General features: G+C 41.5%; 1 protein-coding gene across 1 annotated transcript in view; it reads left to right on the top strand.

The window, feature by feature from the left end:
* LOC145399019 (meteorin-like protein) overlaps positions 1–12,558 on the top strand; it is a 110,002-nt gene extending 97,444 nt beyond the window's left edge. Inside the window, exon 4 of the mRNA XM_080271747.1 lies at positions 12,122–12,558. Coding sequence (XP_080127873.1) covers positions 12,122–12,558 — 437 coding nt within the window. The remainder of the gene's footprint in view (positions 1–12,121) is intronic.
* The last annotated feature ends 12,113 nt before the right edge of the window (positions 12,559–24,671 follow it).

Below are 24,671 nucleotides of genomic sequence, written 5' to 3'. Positions count from 1 at the left end.
TGGTGGGAGTGACCGCTGCTACCCTCATCACCCAACCTGGCAACGCTGACCTAAACACTAAACCCTTCCCTTATATACCATTCCCCTGCATCAAATTATCCCTTAGTTCCTCCCAGACAATTAATTACTAAACCACCTCAGTACAACGACTCTATGCCTCATTTCTAGCACCACACACGATTTAATCAAACTTAGCGGAGACCAAAGCTACGGGGCGGGGTTATAGAGTACACACAACCCCCAAACCCCATCCCTGTCATGTCTCCAGAATCCTTTGAATTATAGTAAGACGAAAACAACAACATAATCATAATATACTTGCAAATGTAGCCTATTTTCAACCACTTCAATCTCAAACGGTCTCCTACGTGAATAAAATCGTCTACCTCCATCACAACAAAAATATATAAAAATACAGCAGAGTAAAAAAAATACTTAATCACCCAATCGAGATAATCACACTTGAAAATGATAAAACTACCGGTATATAAAACCAGGGAACTTTTTAAATACAGTAACTACCTAATTAAATTTATCTTGACAACTTTCTCAAACTGGAAATACCACCTACATTGCTAAGGATTAGGTTTGTAATAAATGTAACTGATGCTGCTGTGGTGAATATGAAAACAGTCATTACGGAGAATTTCACATGAATGATCTCAAATTTAATCTTATAAAAAACAGACAGTGGCAGAATCAATAACAAAATAAGCAATAATAATAATAATAATAATAATAATGTCACACTACTACTAAAAATAACAAATAACAATAATAAAGATAATAATAATAATAATAATAATAATAACAATAAATCACACACACTCCACCCATCCCTCCCCTCCGCTGTCCTCACCAAACCCATATGTAAATAGATGGCGGGACTCATTTGCATACACACACTCCCTTCAGGCCAAAACTTCCTTCCTACGCCTCGCCACCATTTCGTCCCTGTTCACCAAGAAACACGGGAGGCGGACAAAAGAGAGAGAGAGAGAGAGAGAGAGAGAGAGAGAGAGAGAGAGAGAGAGAGAAGGGTAATCTTATTTTACTCTTCTTTTTATTTATCTTACGCCAGACGATTTTATTCAGCTTAAAGAAGAGATTTCGTACTAAAAGGCATGATTACTTACAGAAAAACGATAAAGTCTATATAAATGAATGGACTAGTGTATAATAAAGCACAAATATGCCAATAACGAATACCAATGCGTAAATATATGAATGTATGGTTGTCAATATAATCTTAATGGGCCATAAAAAATAAATACGTGAGTCAATGAGAATTTAAAATGAATTTACGGTACGAAAAAAAAGGGATCCCTAAGGAAGGAAGGAAGGAAGAAGGAAGGAAGGAAGGAAAGAAAGAAGGAATGGAAGGTGGAAGGAAGGAATGAGGGAAAGAAGAAGGGAGGAAGAAGGAAGCAGAAAGGAAGGAAGGGATGGTGAAGCTATCAAACATACTCAAATGTGCTATAAAGAGGCGAGTTTAGGCGGAGGCTAGGCTGGCTCATCACATACCGACACACCCACATCCACCCACATCTATTACCACGTCACCCCACCCCGTCCACATGAGGGCAAACACACCCACCCACTCCTCTCATTTCTATACCTCACCCCGCTCACACCCACCCACATGACGACAAACACACCCACCCACTCGTGTTATTTCTATGCCTCACCCCGCCCACACCCACCCACATGAAGGCAAACACACCCACCCATATTATTTCGTTACCTCACCCTGTCCACACACACCCATATCCATTCTATCACTATCCCACCCCGCCCACACACACCAATATCCACCTACACACATTCTCTTGCTAGCCAACTCCGCGCGCGCGCGAGCGCGCACACACACACACACACACACACACACACACACACACACACACACAGCATCCAAATCTACCAAGCCAAACCTACCCAAACTAACCTAATCTACCCAAAACGACCAAGACCATTTCCGACATAACCAAATCTACCCAAAGAACCAAGTCACTTAAAACCAAATCTACCCAATGCAACCCAAATCTACCCCAACCTACCCAATGCAACCCAAATCTACCCCAAACCCCAGGTAGCAGGAGCCAGAAGAGGAGGGGGAGAGAGAGGGGAGAGAAAAAAGGGTAGAATGTAAGCAGTATTGGCCCCAGGGGAAGACGAAGGCACTCACCCGCATCAGGGCACACACACACACACACACACACACACACACACACACACACACACACACACACACACACACACACACTCCCTGTTTGGATAAGTTGCACAAATACACACACGCCTCTCCTCTCCCTGCAACACTGACCTTACCACTGCTACCGCTTCCTCTACCTCGACTACTACTTCTACCACTACTACCATTACTACTACTACTACTACAATTAGCACTATAGCCATCATCAACTTTTAATTTATATCACCACCACCACCACTACTAGGCTATATACTACTACTTATCACTCTCTGCACCCAAGTATCATTCCCCATCCTCTCCACATGCCCATACCATCTCCTTGGCGAAAGAAATTACGTCTGGGAAAGGCAAGAATAAAACACTTAAGATTTCTCACGTCTTGAAGAGGTTAATGTTTTTTCTAAGTCGATAATCCTAAAAAATTCTCAAATATACATCCTTCGCGGTGCTCATGCTGGATTCTTTTATCACACAGAGTTGAAATTTCTCTAAAAACAAAGGAAAATGTGCAGATAATGAAAAACGTGCCAGGAAAATCAGCGTTAACGAAGTGACTGCTGGGAATATTCTCGGCGGAACCAAATCGTTTATTGTAAGCCTGAATAAAGAAAACCAGTCGTGTCCGAAGCGGTAAAAAGTAATGGGTGTTCTTCAATTATTCATCCCCTAATTCAGAGTCTACTGTACAGTACGGTACCACGAATGGAGTCACCCAACAGTATGTATGTAGGTATGTATGTATGGATAGATGGATGGATGGATATATACGTATGGATGGATGGATGGATGGAGTGGTATGTATGTATGCAGTCTATCCCTCGGTGAAGGTCCTGTCCTGCGGTGTGCCTCATATACAAAAATCGCAGTATGGCAGCGACTAAAACACACCTTCACTGGGCGGATAACTGTTTGATGCACGTTCAAGTAGTGTTTAGGAGCAGATTGCATTCTTGTGTGTTACGGGGGGGGATGAGGGGAGAGGGGGAGAGATGGGGATACAAGGGGAGAGAGGGGAGTGATGAGGAGGAGAGATGGCGGGTAAAGGGGGAGAGGAGGGGGCGGGGAAGGAAGGTGCAGGGTGAGAGAGACAATGACACATACATTTGAAGAAACTGTTATCCTTGAGGTGAGGTCATAAGAGAGGTCAATATAAGAGTAAGGCAAACGGGGGTGGAGATACCGAAAGATGATGAAGGATAGTGAAAGGTGGAATATTATAAAATCTGACACCACGTATATGCAAGAGATGGTGATGTGATGCCGCTTGTTAACTGTGTGTGTGTGTGTGTGTGTGTGTGTGTGTGTGTGTGTGTGTGTGTGTGTGTGTGTGTGTGTGTGTGTGTGTGTGTGTGTGTGTGTGTGTGTGTGTGTGTGTGTGTGTCAATAAAGATACGATAACATTTCTGAGTGATTTTCGCATAGTGGTTCAGCCTGGCAATATCTGAGAGCAGCAATGTGTGAATGGCGATAAGGTAGATGTTAAGATGCTTGCTGACTCTGACTGGGACCTCTGCGGCATGCTTCGGTGGAATGGTTGTGAGCAGTGATGTGTGAGTGGAAATGGTGCTTCTGTGGAATGGTAGTGTCAAGGCTGTGAATAGTTGTAGCATCGATATTTGAACTTCGAACGCAGATAAGATGTATGGCTGCTCAAAATGTGACGTGTTGGTAAAGAGAATAAGCTGAAGTGGTGAAAGAATTAAAGTACTTCCTGCAATGACGGAAGAGAGAGGGGGAGGTGTGAAAGGGAAGACGAAAATAAATTGGATCAAGTAAGTAAAATGGCCTTGATACGAAACTCGAGTACTGAGGGGGTGTAAGAAGACAGCAGTAGGGTGTGTTAGTACCCCCCTTAACCCCTTTACTTTGATGAATGGGGAATGGATGAGAAATACTGAAACACATGAAAGATCTAACTATACGAACGTCACGTAGGAGGAAGAATAAAAGAATACTCGTAGTGAAATAGTGAAGTGGACAAAAAAAAAAAAAAAAGTATTCAGTACGAGCAGCTGTGGAGTGTATAAATGGAGTGCGTAGTGGACAGGATAATACTGAAACCTACGAAAGAACTTAGTATACAATGTCAGGTGGTCGCAAGAATAGAAGAAAAATTGTAGTGAAATAATGCAGTGAAAAGAGAAAATGGTATTATGTATGAAGTGCATATATGAGGTGCATACTGGACTGAATAATACTGGAATCGATAACACTGAAACCTATGAAAGATCTCAGTATACATTCGTCAGATAATAGCAAGACTAACAGTAAAAAAAATATTCGTAGTGAAGAGGGTTATTATGTGGCGGAGTTTGAGGGTGGGATGGGGCGTGTAAGGGGAAGATGGTTATGGCTTGATTGGATAAGTGGATGGAGTTTTTACCCATTTTACCTGCCCACCCCCATCACGGCTCTTACCTTATATTGTGTTTCTCTGGAGCTTAAAAAATAATAAGGTAATAAATACAACGCGTCACCTTAATAAAATACCGTGATCTAAGACGCCACCGCAATAAAGGAGTTAAAAGAAGTGCCTCCGTTGAATCATTACTGTTTTTACTGTTACTTGCTTCCTGTTCGTGCCATCTGCTACACTGCGAGTCTGAGAGAATGGGAGAGGAAGAGTTGATGACAGAAAGACGTGAAAACCAAAGCAGTGAATGATGAACTGAGGGAAAGGGAGAGGAGTGGCTGGGAGGGAACAGAAGAAAGAGAAGGGGAGGGGGGGAGGAAGCAACAGGAAGGAAAGGGAAGCAAAGAGAAGGGAAGGGAAGGGAAAAGAGGGAAGGAGGGTATATAACTGAAAAAAATGACAATATATAAAGTTAAAACAAGAGAGGGAGAGAGTGGAAGTGATATATGAAATGTTGATGATACAGGAGAGGGAGGGAAGGGTGGGATGGGAGGGAAGGTAAGAGGAAGGGAGGATGGAAGTGAAAGTTTAGGCTTGACTATTTCAGACTTTATACAGAGACAGGTCACGTGATGGGTGAAGGGGGGAGGGGAGGGGAGGGGAGGGGAGTGAGGAGGGGAGGGGGGAGGGAAAGGGAAAGGTAGAAGACAAGACGTGAGAAGATCAAGAGAATAAAGAATGAGGAGAGGATAAGGAAGAAGTGAAGAAGAAACCTAGTGGAGAGAGAGAGAGAGAGAGAGAGAGAGAGATCTAAAGCAACAAAGCCAACAGCTCTTCCAAGTCATGAGCATCTTCTTACACACTCACATAAATACCTTCAGCACGAGAACAATTTTAGAGAGAGAGAGAGAGAGAGAGAGAGAGAGAGAGAGAGAGAGAGCGGTGTTGCATCAGTCACTTCACCAGCGGGGGCAGATGAGTCAAGGGAAGGCACCCCCTACCCCCCTAGACACCCACCCCTACCCCTCCAACTCACCCCCTGCCCCCCACCCCTACCCCCACCCCCTCCACAGTGAAAGTCAACCCACCTACACCAGTTTTTTTTAAGCATCCCCACTACCACTACCCCCACCTACACTACCTGTACTACCACTATCACTACTACAACTACTATGACCATCTCTATACTACCACTACTACTACTATGACCATCACTATAACTGAACTACGATCACTACTACTACTATGACCATCTCTATACCTGTATTACCACTATCACTACTAGCTACTACTACTACTATGACCAACTCTATTTCTACTATTACTACTGTCACTACCATTCTATTCAATCACCATTAATGATCTTTCTCATAATTGCTAGTAGCTTTAAAATTATTACTACCATGACTACTACTATTGCTACTACTACTACTACACTCACGGCTATCATCATCACTACAATCACCACCACCACCATCACCACCTCCACCTCACCATTATCTCCACCACCATTCCCATACCTTTAAGACTGGCTACTCCCCCTACTTCAGCTCTCTCTCTCTCTCTCTCTCTCACCAGGAGCCAGCCCTCACCGCTCGTAAAGCAAAGCACTTTCCAGATGCCGATGTCGATATGTAAATTGACTCCAAGGGTTCTTACTGCTTGCGTGAGAGAGAGAGAGAGAGAGAGAGAGAGAGAGAGACGGTATGTATGTGGGTCTGTGAGAAAAATACCGTGACACAGACAGACAGATACATACACGAGAGAGAGAGAGAGAGAGAGAGAGAGAGAGAGAGAGAGAGAAGGAATAAGATATAAATAGCAGGCAGCGAAGGACAAGCTCACCCCCAAAAAAGAACATGAAAAATAAATATAAGAAACCCAATGAAAAAGAAAATCAGCAATAGTCACAACGTCCAATAAAAGAAAAAAAAATACGGTATTGTCAGGAAGAGAATAAAGGCCCCCCCCCAAAAAAAAAAAAAAAAAAAAAACGAAAAACAGATAGAGAATAATCACAGAAAATACATCGAAAAAAAAATTGAGCAACGAAAAGAATTGCTCAAAAAGGAAATGTTGTAAATATGGAGAAAAAAGATAGTGTTAAAAAGAATTGGGAAAAATATATATATGGATTAGCAATGTAAAAAAAAAAAAAGGGAAGGACGAAAACAGGAAAAAATATATAATAGAAGGACGAAAAATGAAAAAAAGTATATAAGAAAATGAATAAATGAACAAAAAATGAAAGGAAGGAGATGCGTGAGTGAAGATGATGAGGGAGGGAAGGGAGAAGATGGGAGGATGGATGGACTGAAGGACATTGAAGAAAAAGAAAAAGGAATGAACGACCTTTGTGTGTGTGTGTGTGTGTGAGAGAGAGAGAGAGAGAGAGAGAGACGTTCACCTTCGCACATAAGGATCCGGAACTACAACTATTACCAACATTACTACCACTATTTTCACTACCCGAACTATCGACGTTTTCCTCTTCACAACTATCACTACCACAACTACTATCAAGTCTACCTTAATACTACTGCAGCTACCACTATTACTAACATTACTATTACCACTGCTACCAACATTTATAGTACTATTACTACTGCCTTTACTACCAACATTCATACTACTGGTCCTGCTGTATCTACTATTGTTACCACTCCCTACTATAACCACAACTACCACCATGTCTACCACCGCTATCATCATTACTACCTCAATCACCACCATCATCCCCAATTCCTATCAATCACCACCACCACAACCACAACCATCATCATCACAGCTACCACAAACACCATCACAGTTTCCATTAACCATCACAACCACCACCACCATCATCACCACTAACGCCTTCCCCACCACCATTACTACCACGACCCCAGCACAACGACCACCAACCCTACCACCATAACCTCCACCACAACCACCACCACAAACCCTACCACAGTAACCTCCACCACAACCACTACCACCATAACCTCCATCAAAACCACCACCACCACCACAAACCCTACCACAACAACTTCCACCACATCCACCACAGGCCACATCCTCCTGATTTAAACGCAGCCCTGAGCCCACAAAATAAATCGCGAATTAAATCACCCGTAAATAAAAAGCCATAAACGTCCAAATATAGATGAAATAAACTTACAATAATATTACTTTACTGGCCGAGCTGCAACCCCTTCAGTGCGGTGGTCGGATTTATTTCTTATTTATTTATTATTTATTTAGCCTACCTACCTTTCTATCTATTTACCCATATTTATTTATTTACTTACCTAGTCTGTCTATCTGTCTCTGTTTTTTTTTCTTTGATGTCATACAAGTTTAAACATGTTACAGGGTTTTCTTCATACAGTGTTCACATCGACTTTATTGCGTACACACACACACACACACACACACACACACAAGTACTGTACATAATCTTCGTGTAAAAAAAACTGACTAAATCCAGACAAACGGCTCAATCTTGGTACTATTTTTTCCCCCAACATCTTAATCCGACAGATGATATTTAGGTGGCACTGCAATTTAAGGAGCATTTGACGTTTACGATAGGATATTTCGATGATGCTTTCGATGCTGTAAAAGTTTAATTTGTCCCGAATGATTTACAGCGACTTTAAAAGATAACTAACTAACAACAACCATGAGTACCACAACAAACGTCACTGGTAATAGATGTTGTAACTTCTTTCAATTTTAGTACCTCAACTACCACCATCTCTACCTGACTACCACCGCAATCTATACAACCATCATCGGTACTACCACAACCTGTATCATGTCTAGTACCACGCCTACAACCATAACCTCTACCACAACTACCACCACATCTTTTGACCAGTTAGTGGCCATCGTCTTCAGCCGAGGACGATATTGGACACCTGAAAAGTGAATCACGGGGGAAATCCTAAAGTCCGGACCTATGGATTTTGCGACCACGAGCTGGTAGGCGGAAGGTGGTACGTTAAATACCCTCCCATCAAAATCCCACACGCAGCAACCCTGGGGAGTAATGAGTCAACTACTTCACCCCAAGGAGTCTCCCTAAACTAAGAAAATTGTCTCCCCCTCCTCCTCCTAACCACCACCACCAGAACTCCCTACCTCACTGCCATCTTCACTTTCACCACACTCGCCACCACAGTCCAAGCACAGGTCTCCCACACAAAGGAGTCAGGCTTTACCAAGACTCTGACCTCGGTACACACACACACACACCACTTCTCACTCTTCCCCCTCATACTCTCTCTCTCTCTCTACCCCGGGCCAGTCTGGGAGCCATACCGGTTCACATTGCAAGCTAAGTAGAGGGTTGTAGTTGTAGTTATTGTGTTCGTTATATTGAGAAGTGGAAGTAAAGTTTGCACAGATCCCCCCCCCCCTCCCGTGAATAAGGAATAAGGCAACTTTTTCTATTAGGACCGGATCACCTCGTTCGGGCCGCTGACGTCTGTATATCTATGTAACTCTCTCTCTCGATTGGAAACAGGAAGAATTAAAATAACAAAGGGGTCCTCAGGCTGAAAGGGTTACCAGAGAACAACACGGCACCAGAACAGGGTAACGGAGAACAGAGAACAGGTAACAAGCGGTAATGACTAGGTAGAATGCAGGTGTATAAGTAATGAACAAAAATGCGACAGGTAGAAAGAAAAAAAAAACTCGGTAACTTGTTCTTTCCTTGTCGTTAGTTCGATTGGAATCTCTCTCTCTCTCTCTCTCTCTCTCCGAATTTTCTTCCTCCTCCGCCTTCATCACAGCAACCATCATACCATCATCACCAAACGCACCACAACCACAACTTCCACCATAACCACCACCATCACCACTACCACCCCAAACCATCTCCAACTTACCACCACCACCACTAATTCCCACTAACCACCTCCACCACCTTCTCCACCATCACCCTCTCCTCCACTACCACCACAACCACCATTCCTGCAACTCCAGCACAATCCACACCATTAGCACCCCCCCTCCTCCATCTCCCCCCTCGTCCGCCACCCCCTCATGTGGACTAGTGAAGGTGGATTAGTTTTTGCCTCCACATATAGACTCACACACACCACTGAGTAGGCTAGGGGCAGAGGCTAGTCTTCATGTAGCCTATCCACCCTTTATTCCACTCTCAGGCTACTCCACTTTCATTCTATCCTCCACTTCTCTTTCTCTCCACCACAAAATATCATTCTTCTTCCACTTTTCTTCTACCCTTCGTCTCTCCTTCCACCCACTCCACTCTCACACCGCTGATTATAGGCTCTCCACTCTTATGTATCTACCAATTCTCTCCACTTTCCACTCTCACTCTTCCACAACCATCTATCCATTATACTCCACTCTCCCTCTGCTATCCACTCTCACACCTATCCATCATCTACTCTCACTCTGTTATCCACTATCCCTTTATTACTCTATCCAACATCCACTTCTCTTTTCCTTCCACCTTCCACTCTCACACAGACTTCCACTTGGGCTACCTCATTTAATAATATACTTCCACTTTCCATTCTTCAGCTCTCTCTTTCAGTCTCTAAATAACATCAGACAACTTTCCTTGTTCTCAGCCACTCCCCCCTCTTCCATCTTTACCTGCACATTACACTTTACACACACACACACACACACACAAACCCCTTACCTCCGTCCCCAACCTGTCACTCACTCCCTTGCTGTCCCTTTAACAAGCTGTCACCTGGCCCCCTATCTTAATGCTGCTGTCAGGTGTCTATCTAAAATGCTAAATTGTGACAGACTTAAGGTTGAAGTGTCTGATGCGGCTCTTCTCTCCTTATATGGCTGACTTGATGTATGGCTTCTTGTGTGTGTGTGTGTGTGTGTGTGTGTGTGTGTGTGTGTGTGTGTGTGTGTGTGTGTGTGTGTGTGAGAGAGAGAGAGAGAGAGAGAGATTTAATGGTACTGCCTTTACGTGTCTTATCTAAGAAATTGGCATATCTAGCTTTAAAGGGGGAGGTTAATTGATTGCTGTTTTATTCTCTCTCTCTCTCTCTCTCTCTAAGTCTCGTATAATAACCGGTATAACAGACTGACCAACTACCCATTACTGGCAGACTAAATGATACCCCTCTCTCTCTCTCTCGTCTTTTCATATACCCATCTTCCTTCTGTTTTGCTCATTATGCACCTCCTCCTCTCCTCTTCTCCCTCTTCCTCCTCCTCTCCTCCCTTCTCCCTCTTCCTCCTCCTCCTCCTTCTCCTCCTCCTCCTCCCCCACTCAGCCAAGCGTTGAATGGTCAGAGATTTGGGCAAAAACGCGTTCTGATTGGCTAATGGAGGTCGTGATGTGACGTGGCAACTTGTGATTTGTTCTCGCTAAATACAGGGACGGAGATAATACAGCGTCCTCTCTCTCTCTCTCTCTCTCTCTCTCTCACACACACACACACACACACACACACAAATAGGACGCAAATGGCACTTTTAGCAACATAATCAACATCATTTTACGAGCCGCAGTTAACATTTTATAGCTATGAGAGAGAGAGAGAGAGAGAGAGAGACAGACAGACAGACAGACAGAGAGAAATAACACAGCCACACCACACAATGCATTCCAAACCTTTATACACCCAGGGCTTAACAAATTAGCACAAATAACCCAGGAACATTACTTTACTGCACCGATTATCATTCGCCCACAACTGAGCCTCACTAAATACTTCAAAGCCTTCCACCAATTATCATGCCAGAAGACTACTTTCCTCCACATCACTAACCCGACTACCTTCCTTCACACACACCTAACCCGTCTACGTTCTTATTGCCCTACACCACTTTACTTGACTCAATGCAACTCTGTTTTTTCTCATGACCACTACGCTGGAGAACTTTATTGGTAACTGTAAAGCAAATCAGGCTACTCTTCACGGCACTAAGGTCAAAGAAGTGATGCTGCATTAGTACCTTTCATGACCTTAAGCCGTTCCGTTTTTCACCGTACCATTCCCCACATCAAGCCACTCAAAGGTCAGTCATATTCTCCCGGCACCTAACACCATCTCCTTTGTTCCCACAGAATGCTAAGTGTGCAGTGAGAAACAGCTGCTGCACCTCTGTTTTTAGTTAGGCTATTAAATTTGGTTGTATTTCCTCATGCCAATAAATCACTCCCTTGGCATCCATTCCTAATTAACTCTATTTTCATTTTATCCAACCCTAACAACACGAAACAATTAACTCCATGTCGTTCCTCGGAGTGTGTGTACTGAGAGAAGAAATGCTAGGAGGCTCCACCTTTTCATAGCACTAAACTACTCTATATCCCACACAGTATACGTTCTTAAGGGCACTGAAGCAGGCATTATACTCCAGCTTCTAAACCCCTTATTTTCTCCCTACAGAATGAAGGCCATGTAGCGAGAAAGAGACGCTACAACTCAACTGTCCCCTCAAAACATTTTCCTATCATGCCATTAAACTACTACTTTTTTCAAGATAATATTCCTTACGACACAATTATTTACGTATCTTCTCCAAACCCTAAAGCTTATCTCCTTTTTCCCCCCTAACAGAATGCCGGCCATGTAGCGAGGAGGAGATGCTGCACCTCTACTGTTCGGGAGACTTCGTGGCTCGGGGCTCCATTCTCTCCGTGAAGGACAACCCCAAGCTCTCCCACACCACCATCACCTTCACAGCGTCCAAGATCTTCCAGCAAACCTCCCCAGTCTTCAGGCACGGTCAGTCTCACGCCCCAGGGAAGGAGGGGGCGTTGGGGGACGAGGAGGAGGATGACCTGGCACGGAGTAACATGGTGCAAGGGAAGGGGTTCGTCGGTCACGTGGAGGTGCCCTTACACTGCGGGGCACAGGCAGGACAGGGAGACTTTGTGATTATGGGTGTCATGCGTCTCGGTCATGCGGTTCTGCGCTGCGCCCCCAGACACCAGGACTGGAAGACTCTGGCACTCAAGTCTCAGAATCGTGCACAGTGCGTCCTGGAAACCTGAGACTCGAAGAAGACTCGGAACCTGAGACTCGAAGCACGGAGTCAAAACCGGCTAAGACTCGAAAACAGACTATAAAACTACTTGAAACTTGAAACTCGATACCCAAGACTCGAAGGACAGACTCGGAACCTGCTTGAGACTCGAAGGAAGAACTCGAAACTTGCCTGAGCCTCAAAAACCAGAGACTCGGAGTGAAGCAAAGCTGTGATTATATACCCAAGAGTGAGTCCATTACAATTACCCTAACGGCGTCGTATAAGAGGTCACTGCCATCGAATCACAACCCCCAAACGGGTGATATAAATACAGAGTAAGTCCAAGAATTCAAAACAAAGTGAGTCCAAACCACAGGCGTCCCAAACCAATACACGGTTGTCGTAGTATCACATGGCAATCCCGCTCCACATTATCCCCACAATAAGAGAGTGCAAATAATGACCCCAGCGGCGATATACAGTATATATATACTACAGGTCACTGCTTCGAATCACACCTCAGAAAAAGCAGCCAATAACACTAATCTGAACGCAGGGGTTATTCTTACCTCTATTACACTCACCTGATATTCTTCTACTCTTGCTACGTATATTTCTTTCTCACTTCAGAGGAGACATGTGTTACTAATATGGTTAATAAAGTCAATACCTGATACCCTTAAATCGAAAAGCCTCTCCCAAATTGAACTGCGTCAAGAAAGAATAAGAACAGACTGCATAAGCTAAATAGTCAGAAAAGAGCAAGAATAAAATCAAGAATTATTTAAAAAAAAAATGAGTACAGTAGTCAAAAGAGAGCAAGAATAAAATAAAATAAGAGTAAAAAAAGAGCAAGAATAAAATAAGTCAAAAGAGAGTAAGAAACAAATAAGTCAAACGAGAGCAAGAATAAAGTAAAAAAAGAACAAGAATAAAATAAGTCAAAAGAGAGCAAGAATAAAATAAAATAGTAGCCAAAAGAGAGCAAAATTAAAATAAGTCAAAAGAGAGCAAGAATAAAATAAAATAACAGTAAAAAGAGAGCAAAAATAAGTCAAAAGAGAGCAAGAATAAAATAAGTCAATAAGGAGCAAGAATAAAATAAGTCAAGAAAGAGCAATAAAATAAGTCAAGAAAGAGCAAGAATAAAATAAGTCAAAAAAGAGCAAGAATAAAATTAAAAACTGTACTCTCTTGTGCTGAAAACAATTACACCCAACTTGACATTTGCGACACCACTCATCATGCCATGCCCTGCGACCGACAATTTCACTCCGATTATATCCCAATGTCACCAGAATAACACTTAAAATTTAATCAGGATATTATTACAAAGTGCTGCTGGCGATTGTGCAGTGGTTATTGGCTCTCCCACCTACGAGAAAACACGTCTGGTGAATTAATATGTAAGTTCGTGGAATGCATACGAGTTGGTGAATTTAATCGCAGCTGGTGAAATAAAGAGATGGTGAAATAAGTACCAGCCAGCTGGTAAAATAAACACGTGCTGGGGAAATAAACCAGGTGTGGGTGAAATGAATAAAGGTATGAATTGTGAGATAGAAAGTCCCGAATTACTAGAAGCAATTCCAGTAATGACCTTTTCGCCATTTATGAGAGCTTCCTCAACAGTGCCAATCACACACACACACACACACACACACACACACACACACACACATACACACACACACAAAACAGCAACAAACTAAACGCATCAAAGTTACGTGATAGTCGAGTGCTGAAATGAAATGCAAACCAGAACTATGACACAAGACACTCCCAGAAGCAACAGAATTAGCGACGCCCAAGTCCCGCATATCTAAGTCCACATACACAGGGTCCAGGTTCGGAATATTTAAAGTTCTTCAAGCAATGACAGCGTTGGTGAGGTCCTGAAAGCGCCTAATTTTAAAAGTCCAAAAAAGTGTATTAGTGAGAAAAGTGACTGCGTTAATGAGGTCAAGGAAGTGCCAAATATTCAAGGTATAAAATATGGCTGTGTCAGTGGGCTCAAAAAGAGACTACGCCTATGTTAGTGACGTTCAAATATGTCCAAGAAGTGATCGAGTTTGTGAAGAGGTCGAGGAGGTGCCAAATGTGGGAAAGGCAGTGTCGTTACGTGGGTGAGAATGACGTGTGGAATAGTGCAGTGTATCGACCTCTCCCCCAGTGCAATAAGAGGTGACGGTGGTAGCGGTGGTTGTGTCGCCGGTTGTGTCTTGGAGAAAAACTTGATCCTGGGGTCGCATCCATTAACTCTCTTGAGCTTGGGGTAGTGTTACGTATAAGGCAATTTATTTATACTTTCATCTTAAATTCACAACAATGCCAACGATGCACAACGAAATTAGAATGGATAATAAAGTGAAAAATGTAGGGGGAAAATTATTCATGATACCCTACTATTAAAAATTACACAGAAAATGGCTTATACATTGATCTTACCTCGTGAAGCTGTCAAAGCATACACAACCGGTATTTTTTATCTCAACTCATAATGGTGTCACATAAAACCAATATTACAGTGACAATTATAGGGAAAAATACAACAATATACTTTATGATATTGCTTAACTGCAATGGGAACCTGATTACCGTAAAAACAGACAAGATCCTTTAAAAATACGGGAAAGGGAAATAATTATTCACGGTAATATATACGGTACAAGAACTATGGTAAAAATTAAGTAAGATCCTTTATAAATATCGATTATCTTAAGTACAGCTCAAGACTCTATGGGTACGACCCGGGGTGAATGCAACTTGGCCGTGTTGCATACGCGGCCAAGTTGTCGTCTGGTCGCTCGGGGCTCGTAATGGAACGCTCCGTTTTTGGTCAGTTGTTAATTTTCGATGAGCTAAAACGAAATTGAAAATACGTCCATTCCAGCTCTCGTACACGGAACAAATATACAAAATAGCATAACATTACACACACACACACAAAACGAAAGAGAAACTGTTTAAACTTAACCGAGTGCCGAACAGGTGCCGCGGCCAAGACAGAAAGCCGCCGAAAACTCCAGAGTGAAGGTAAACAAACTCTCGTGCCATAATACTGCCATACGGAAAACAAACAAAAACTTATGTACTCAGATAAGCATGACCTCTGCTGAAGTACGCGCATGTAAGGCATTTGGGGGGAGATGAAATACAGATAAAAAAAGAAAAAAATACATGAATAGCGGATGAACATTGTGCCAAACCTAACAACAGGAAAAAGTGAAAGATTTTAACCGAGAGCGCGCCTCAAACATTTTTGGGAGATATATAGATAAAATATATATATATATATGAACAGCAGATGAACAAATACATGAACAGAAGATGAACACTGTGCCAAAACTAACAACGACAACAGAACAAAAGTGAGAGATGTAGAGTTTAAACAAGTGCCAAGTTAGAGTGCTAATATGGCGGGATAAATACATAAACGTAAGACATAGACACGCACATCAAATAGAGTGGACCGTAGCACAAACAAGACATAGATGCCCACGTTAGATAGAGTGTGCGTTGAGGGTGGTGCAATAGACAGAGGTTAAAAATGTGTATGTATATGGATAAGGTGAATTTGTATGTGTGTGTGTTTATGTGTACGGTGAATTTGTGTGTGTATATGTGTACGTGATTTGACTGTAGCACCTTGCCTTGTGTACAAAGCTGTCAAATATTAGTGTAAATCATTCTCGCTCCATGTCTTTCTCCTCTACTTTACAACCCAATTTTTCTCTTTTATTTTACGCCCCAATTTCTGTATTTAATCGATTTTTTTTCATTCGATCTGACAATGCCTATCCTTTACGTCTACTACTTCAATTGTATTTTCAACCCCTTCATTTCGAGGCCTATCCATAGTTCATAATATAACCTGCGTGACACCTGCAAGAAAAATTAAAATATCATCTTGGAAGAGCCTTAGATTAAAACACATCAACGTAATGAAGGGGTAACGCCGTGTATTTTTCCTTTGTATATAATTTGCTATACAGGGTGATAAAAAAATATATATATATATTGACACGAAAATACCGCATCCATGAAAAAAACAAAAATCTTACAACTCACAAAATAATCAATTAAAAAATACGGTACCTGGAGAATAAAGTATCATATAATTAATTTGGAATCCATGATCACCACCTAACAAACAAATAAATAAATAAATAAATAAATAAACAAATAAACGCTCTTACAACACAAAATATATAAACAAAAATAATTGGAGATGAAATATATAATGCCACATAATTAATTTTCGTGTTCCAGTGAAATAACAAAACCGTAAAAAAACTTGTATTCAGTAACCTTACCTTTTAAAGACTGACATGGGTTTTTGGCGCGCAAGTGTAGATTTCAATGTCCATATTATACGTACTGTACTTGTCACCAGTCCTTACCTGAAAAATAAGAGGTGGAAGTTACCATACAGAAGTCACCAATAAAGAAAAAAACAAATTAATAATAGTGAGACAGTTTAGGTTACGACAAATTTGAACATACTAAAATAAAAAAAAAAATAAAATAAAAAAAGTCACACCGGTACCAGTAATTGTTTTCAGCTGTTGCACAAATTTCACCCTGCTCTCTCTCTCTCTCTCTCTCTCTCTCTCTCTCTCTCTCTCTCTCTTTGGTTGTACAGATATTTACGTTATTTCATCCGCGCTTTCGTTGTGTCGCCCATATGATGTAGTATTTATATGCAAGAGCATCGTTTTCTTTCGAGACTCATTTTCTGTGTGTTCCTTGAGGGGGTTTGCAAGCTTGACGCTGATTGGCTGCCCAGCTCCGCAAATAATAATAATAATAATAACTGCAAATTTAATACAAAATAATTTCCCTACACAACAAATTCTTCCGAAACCTTGATGTATTTACTTCTCAATTACGCTTAAAACTTCAATAATTTCATTTAAAAATAATAATAATAATAATAATAATAATACACACGAATCAGTTAACATACAGTATACTTTATACTTCCTTCTGGGGCAAAATAACAATATATAACTGATCTCAAAACTACAATTATTTTCCCCTTCACTCAAAACTTTAATAATTTTGATCAGCGATAAATTACTTCAAAAAATCATAAAAGAAATCGTTATACATCATTCCTTTTTACCCGAAAGAAGAGATTTAAATTAACGGCTTTAACGGTAGCCAGAGGAAGCGCCAAGCCTACTGTATGCATCCCCTTCCTAATTTATGTATATTTTGTATCTTTTTTGTATGTGTTTCTGTATCGTAAACTGCGAATCTGAAGGTGCCATTGTTACAGCCCAGTTTTATTTTATTTTATTTTTGTTTTTGTATATATGTGCGAGGAGAGAGATTATTTTGTATTAATTTAGTAACATCATCATTATCACTGACCCCATTTTGTGGTGGGAAATGAGGTGGTGATAATGATGAAGATGATTAAATTTTCTTATATGACTGATGATGATGATGATAATGATAATATGTAAATTTTCAAGTATGATGTATGGTGATGATGATGATGATGATGATAATGATGATGATGATGATGATGATGATCTTAGTACAGCTGAGTGGGAGCTATAGTGTTCACCTTGACATTTTGGCCACTTGGGAAAGTATAATCACTACCTGGAAATTACGGCCATACCCTCAAAAATACGGACACATCAAAGCAACAACTACCGTAACCTTTAAAATACGGACTATCTCTTCACTGACCGTAATTCCCAGGTTGGACTTAATACACTAAAGAAAGGAAGAATGGTAAAATAAAGAAAGGCGGAAAGAAAGTGAAATAAAGGGTGAAAGAAGGTAAGATAAAGAAAGGGAGAAATAAGGTAAAATAAAGAAAGGGTGAAATAAGATAAATAAAGGGTGAAATAAGGATAAATAAAGGGTGAAACAAGGTAAAATAAAGAAAGGGTGAAATAAGGTAAAATAATGGGGAAAATAAGGCATAATAAAGGGGGAAAATGTGAAATAAATGGGGCCTTGACTTATTAGCCTGATCTCAGTAGTGTAGAAAGGGGGGGAGGAAGGGGATGTTAAAGGTTGTAAAGTAGGATTTATAGCCACAATTACCAGTTTATAAAAGCCAACTACATCGGACTGCAAATGACTACAAAAGACTACAATCCATTCAATCACACTACAAAAAAAATACTGACAAGCAAAAACATAATAATTCCAAGAGCCGAAAACTCCCCACACCCCGCAATTACCACCATAACAGGTTCACACACACACACACACACACACACACTCCCATCCAGCCTACAACACTCAAACTAGTCCATGGTAATTCTAGGCCTTGAGTATATTCTCCTCTGTATGTATAACTGCCCTCCTTAGCGTATATCTGAGCATAACAAGTATAACGTACGGTGTATTGGTGGTATGCTCAGCCGAAGGAAGACAATATCGTAACTTTTGACTGTTTTCGATAATTAAGTCTCTGCATGCGTTCAAATTAGATACTGTTTATTTTATTCGGCTTTCATGCTCTATATATTTTTTTCGATGTTATCAGTTTATCAGTTTCACGCACGTATAAAAAGATATATGTATTTCGTTTTAAATTCCATAATTCATGTTCAGCATTTGAAAAGGTTACGTCCATCCAGTATTAAAAATTACAGATTCAACATTTCAGAAACTTTGGCCATCATTCACTCTCCAAAAGCTTCTAAAAAAAATCTGTACATATTCCCTTCGGCTCTGCATACAACGAAGGTTTAGTACATAACGTTGTCTCAGCCGTGAATTCGTTGTGCCAAATTAGGTCTTTCGTTGTGTGTGTGTGTGTGTGTGTGTGTGTGTGTGTGTGTGTGTGTGTGTGTGTGTGTGTGTGTGTGTGTGTGTGTGTGTGTGTGTGTGGTTGTGTGTGTGTGTGCGTGCGTTTCTCCTGTTTTATTCTGTATTATGTTTTTGTTACTACTTTTTTGTACTTATGTAATTAGCCTGATTTATGTTGTCTGTATATACTGAGTGAAATATATAGTGACACTGTACAAAATAATGGTGGTATTATTTCCATTTCCTAATAATTATACAAAGAGGAACAGCCTATACAATTTAACATGTGAATGAAATACTGCCATGCAATATCGCCCCAAACCGGATGATAGCCATACATACGTACTGTGTATAAAATGTGGGAATCGTAGCACCCGACCTTATTTGAGCCCCAAGTGTGACCCTGATCTTGGGAGTAGATGGCTGGTTGTTCCGCGCGACACACCGTCATGGTTTGGGGAACAAGTGTGTGAAGTTATATCAAAATCTGTCCATGCATGTGGAAGTTACAGAGCGGACACGAAATTGCGGCCGGACTGACGGACACACGGACGGAGCCGCGCAAACCTAATGTATAGTCCCCCACCGGTTTGATCGCTAGGGGACTAATAAGAGGCTATTATAAACAAATAACATCTGCATAACCAAAAAATACATAGGGTGGTCCGTAGCTATAAAACGTTTCTCTTCCCCCACTCCGATGGACGATTAGTTTTATATTCCGGGAACAGCTGTCAGCGTTATCTGTGTCTACCCTGCATCATTTACTCACTTCCTTCTCCCACGCCCACACAAGCAGACTGAGCCATCTCCACATGTAAGATACCAATAGGAGTTTCCAATGCAGTCCTATTGATGAACCAAACTGTATGTATTAATGACCGTAGAAAAAGTTACATATTTTAGTTCTGTAAGAAGTAGAAAGAAGAAAAACACAGAAGGGAAGGTAGTTTGGACTGGAGAGAGGAGATAAGGGGTGGCAGAGGCTGATAAGGAGTAACAGAGGCTGATAAGGAGTAACAGAGGGGGGTAGGGAGTAACTGAGGGAGATAAGGAGTAACAGAGGGGGATAGGGAGTAACAGAGGGAGATAAGGAGTAACAGAGGGGGATAGGGAGTAACAGAGGGGGATAGGGAGTAACAGAGGGGGATAGGGAATAACTGAGGGAGATAAGGAGTAACAGAGGGGGATAGGGAGTAACAGAGGGGGATAGGGAGTAACTGAGGGTGATAAGGAGTAACAGAGAGGGATAGGGAGTAACAGAGGGGGATAGGGAGTAACTGAGGGAGATAAGGAGTAACAGAGGGGGATAGGGAGTAACAGAGGGGGATAGGGAGTAACTGAGGGAGATAAGGAGTAACAGAGGAGACTGGAGGTATTTTTCTCGCGGATACAAAGGATGAATTTTGGGATTAGGCTTGTGGAGATGGAGGGAGAGATAGCCAGAAACTACCATCATATACAAGTTACAAAGAATATGATACATGCAATTTGGGTAAAGCGTACAATTACATAAATATTACTGTAACATAAAGGTAAGGAAAATCACACGATACAAAAACTAGAAATAAAAGGTAAAGGCAAATAATAAAGGAGTTAGTAAAGATGGCAGTGATAGCCTAAGCACTGATAATCACCCACGATAAACTGAGATGCTGAATATACCTTAGACTATATAAGGTAGAGCAGACTTGGTGGGGGAGGCGAGAGAGGAAGTGTGGTGGTGAAAGGGGGAGTGTAGCGGTGGTGAGGGTGTGTGGTGGAGAGGAAGTAAGGCGGTGATAGGGAGTGTGGTGAGGGTGGTGGAGAGTATGGGCTAGAGGGGTGTGTGTTGTGCCGTGGAGGGAGGTGATTATGATGGTGGAGAGAAGAGTGTGGTGGAGGAGCGATGGCGTGGAAAGCAGCTGGGTTAGAGAAAGATATAAAGTGATGGTGGAGAGAGGATTCTGTGATGTGAGGAGAATGAGAGGGAAAGGAGTGTGTGAAAGAGGGAGAGGGAAAGGAGTGTGTGAAAGAGGGAGAGGGTAGGAGTGTGTGAAAGAGGGAGAGGGTAGGAATGTGTGAAAGAGGGAGAGGGTAGGAGTGTGTGAAAGAGGGAGAGGGTAGGAGTGTGTGAAAGAGGGAGAGGGTAGGAGTGTGGGAGGGGGAAGGTAAATGGTCCTGGGTGGGATATAATTAATCTGGACTATTTTTACTCGTTCACCTGTTGTTGTGTAGACCAGGTAAGGAGCGAAGGGGGGGGGAGAGGGAGGGAAGGAGGAGAGGGGGGTACAGGAGTGAGAGGGGAAGATCTGGGGGAGAGACAGCGAGGATAAAGGAAAGAGGAGAGAGAAAATGATAGGGGGAGTAACATGTGAGGGTAAGAAAAGAGAGGGGAGACAGACGGGGAAGACGTAAGGGGGAGGGAGAGGAGTTTGGGGAGAGGATGGAGACAGCTATGGGAATGGGTGGGGGAATTAAATAAAAGGACGAAAACAACATTGGGAAGAGAAAGGAGGGGGGAGAGAAAAGCTGATGGGAGGGGGAGGGAGGAGGGAAAAGGGAAGGAAAGGAGCTTGAGGAGACAGATGGGGAAAAGGATGGGAGAATGAAGGGAAAGAAAACAAGACGACTGAGGAGAAAGGAGGGAGGGAGAGAGAAAAAGCTGGTGGGAGGGGAGAGAAAGAAGACGGAGGGGGGAAGGGCTGTAGGACAGGTGCTACTGGGTGACCTGACCCCATCCCCACCACCCAATCTCAACCCCTTCAGCACGAGAACGCCCTCTTCACTGAGTTCTTGGTACACTAGACAATTTTACGCTGAATAAAATCTTCTACGTAGACACTGCCTTGACAGAGACTGATATATAGACACACCGTATATATATATATATATATATATATATATATATATATATATATATATATATATATATATATATATATATATATGGAGCCTCTGTGGTACAGGATAATAAACTCTGTGAGCGTTCTTTTGGCCACGTACTGCATTGGCGGACACAATAGGTGCTGTGGTTGAACCAGTGTCGCATACTATAAAGTATGCTTGCACCCAGTCGGCTTGCGCGGGCAGATTACACTTGGTTCACAGACTATACACACATCCAAAGCCACCCCAACACAACAATTACATTTACAAGCACTTCTCACCCTATATACAATCTCTACCAGACAGCCTAAGCCACTTGGTAGAGATACATTGGCTGTATCGTCCCCATTTCGGTCAGAATTAGGCCGGTCCTGCAGTGGACACTCAAACGGCTGATGAGATTATATATATATATATATATATATATATATATATATATATATATATATATATATATATATATATATATATATATATATATATATATATCCATCATCCAATCCTACGTTGCCCCATGAGGAGCGTAAGAGCCCGGGGCTAGGCAGTTGGTCCTGACATTTAAGATGAGAGTGACCAACCTCACTCATCCCTGAGTGGCATTACGTGAGCAATATATATATATATATATATATATATATATATATATATATAATTTCTCTTAAAAATATGAAAAGAGGGAAGGCTCCGGGAGAAGATGGAATAGTAGCAGATTTACTGTTGGATGCAGGAGCAGAAGTACAAAATAGGCTTGCTCACTTATTTACCCAATGTATAAAACAGAAGAAAATTCCCAAAACATGGTGTAATGCAATTGTTATTCTACTTTATAAAAAAGGCGATTCAATAGACCTTAGTAACTATCGACCCATTAGCTTGCACTCAGTCATTTACAAACTTTTCACTAAAGTCCTTACAAACAGAATAGCTACAAATTTGGAGGAAAACCAACCTCGTGAACAGGCAGGATTCCGATGCGGGTATTCGACCACTGATCATCTGCACACAATGAATCAGCTAATTGAGAAAACTACAGAATATAATAAACCACTGTGCTTAGCTTTTGTTGATTACGAAAAGGCTTTCGACTCCGTGGAGCACATAGCAATTATAAATTCATTGCGAGAACAAGGAGTGAATGAGAACATTGTAAAACTGCTCGAAAACATATATAGAGTACATATATTAACTGCTACAGTTAATTTACATAAGGACTCAGAGAAAATTAAGATTGAGAAGGGCGTGCGTCAGGGAGATACAATTTCACCAAAGTTATTTACAGCATGCCTGGAAAGTATTTTCAGAAAGCTAGACTGGGAAAACAAAGGAGTAAACATATATGGAGAAAAGCTAAACCATTTAAGATTTTGCAGATGACATTGTCCTAATCTCAGAAAAAGCAGAGACATTGCAAGAAATGTTAAATGACCTGAACAGAGAAAGTCTCAAAGCAGGGCTAAAGATGAACCGGAATAAAACTAAAGTAATGTTTAATCCTCAAACACCAAAGAGCGTCATAAGAATAAGTGGAGAAATTCTTGAAGAAGTTGAGGAGTACAATTACCTGGGACAAATACTAAAATTAACGAAAGATAATAATAGCGAAATAAAAAGACGCATTACAACTGGATGGAAAGCTTTCGATAAACATAGAGACATTATGAAAAGTAGCTTGCCAGTTTGTATGAAACGAAAAGTATATAATGAATGTATAATTCCAGCTATGACGTACGGTTGTGAGACTTGGAAACTGACAAAATCGATGGAAAATAAATTAATTCGTTCTCAGAGAGCAATGGAAAGGTCAGTGTTGGAAATATCTTTAAGAGACAGGAAAAGATCAACTTGGGTGAGAGAGCAGACTAAAGTCAAAGATATTATAGAAGTTATAAAAGAACAGAAATGGAGGTGGGCAGGCCATGTAGCAAAGAACAAGGGATAATCGATGGAGCAAGAGGTTGACTGACTGGAAACCAAGAGATGGTAAGCGTAGCAGAAAAAGGCCAGACAGGAGGTGGAGAGATGAGATAGAGAAAATTTGCAGGGAAAACGTGGCAAAGATTGGCTCAGCCAAGGAATTCGTGGAGAAGGTTGGGGGAGGCCTTTGTTTAGTGGTGGACTTATAATGGCTGATGATGATGATGATGATGATGATGATGATGATATATATATATATATATATATATATATATATATATATATATATATAAAAAATGTATATAGAGAGAGAGAGAGAGAGAGAGAGAGAGAGAGAGAGAGAGAGAGAGAGAGAGAGAGACTTGGGATTAATGGTATTAGAAGGATTGCACAAGAACAGAAGAAGGAAAATTGAAACTGAACGGATCTTAAGCTGGATCTGAGGAATTGAGAGAGAGAGAGAGACAGAGAGAGAGAGAGAGAGAGAGAGAGAAGGGGGGGGGATAGGTGTCAAGAAAGCTGGTGGACATGTTTCCTTGAGGGGGAGTGTAATTAACAGAGGAGGGGAGGGGA

This window comes from Coenobita brevimanus, chromosome 47 (assembly GCF_032717465.1).
Source record: "Coenobita brevimanus isolate Jiangsu-jjx chromosome 47, ASM3271746v2, whole genome shotgun sequence".
NCBI classification, from domain to species: domain Eukaryota; kingdom Metazoa; phylum Arthropoda; class Malacostraca; order Decapoda; family Coenobitidae; genus Coenobita; species Coenobita brevimanus.
Note: the sequence above shows the minus strand (reverse complement) of the source record. Positions and strands in the feature narration are given on the sequence as shown.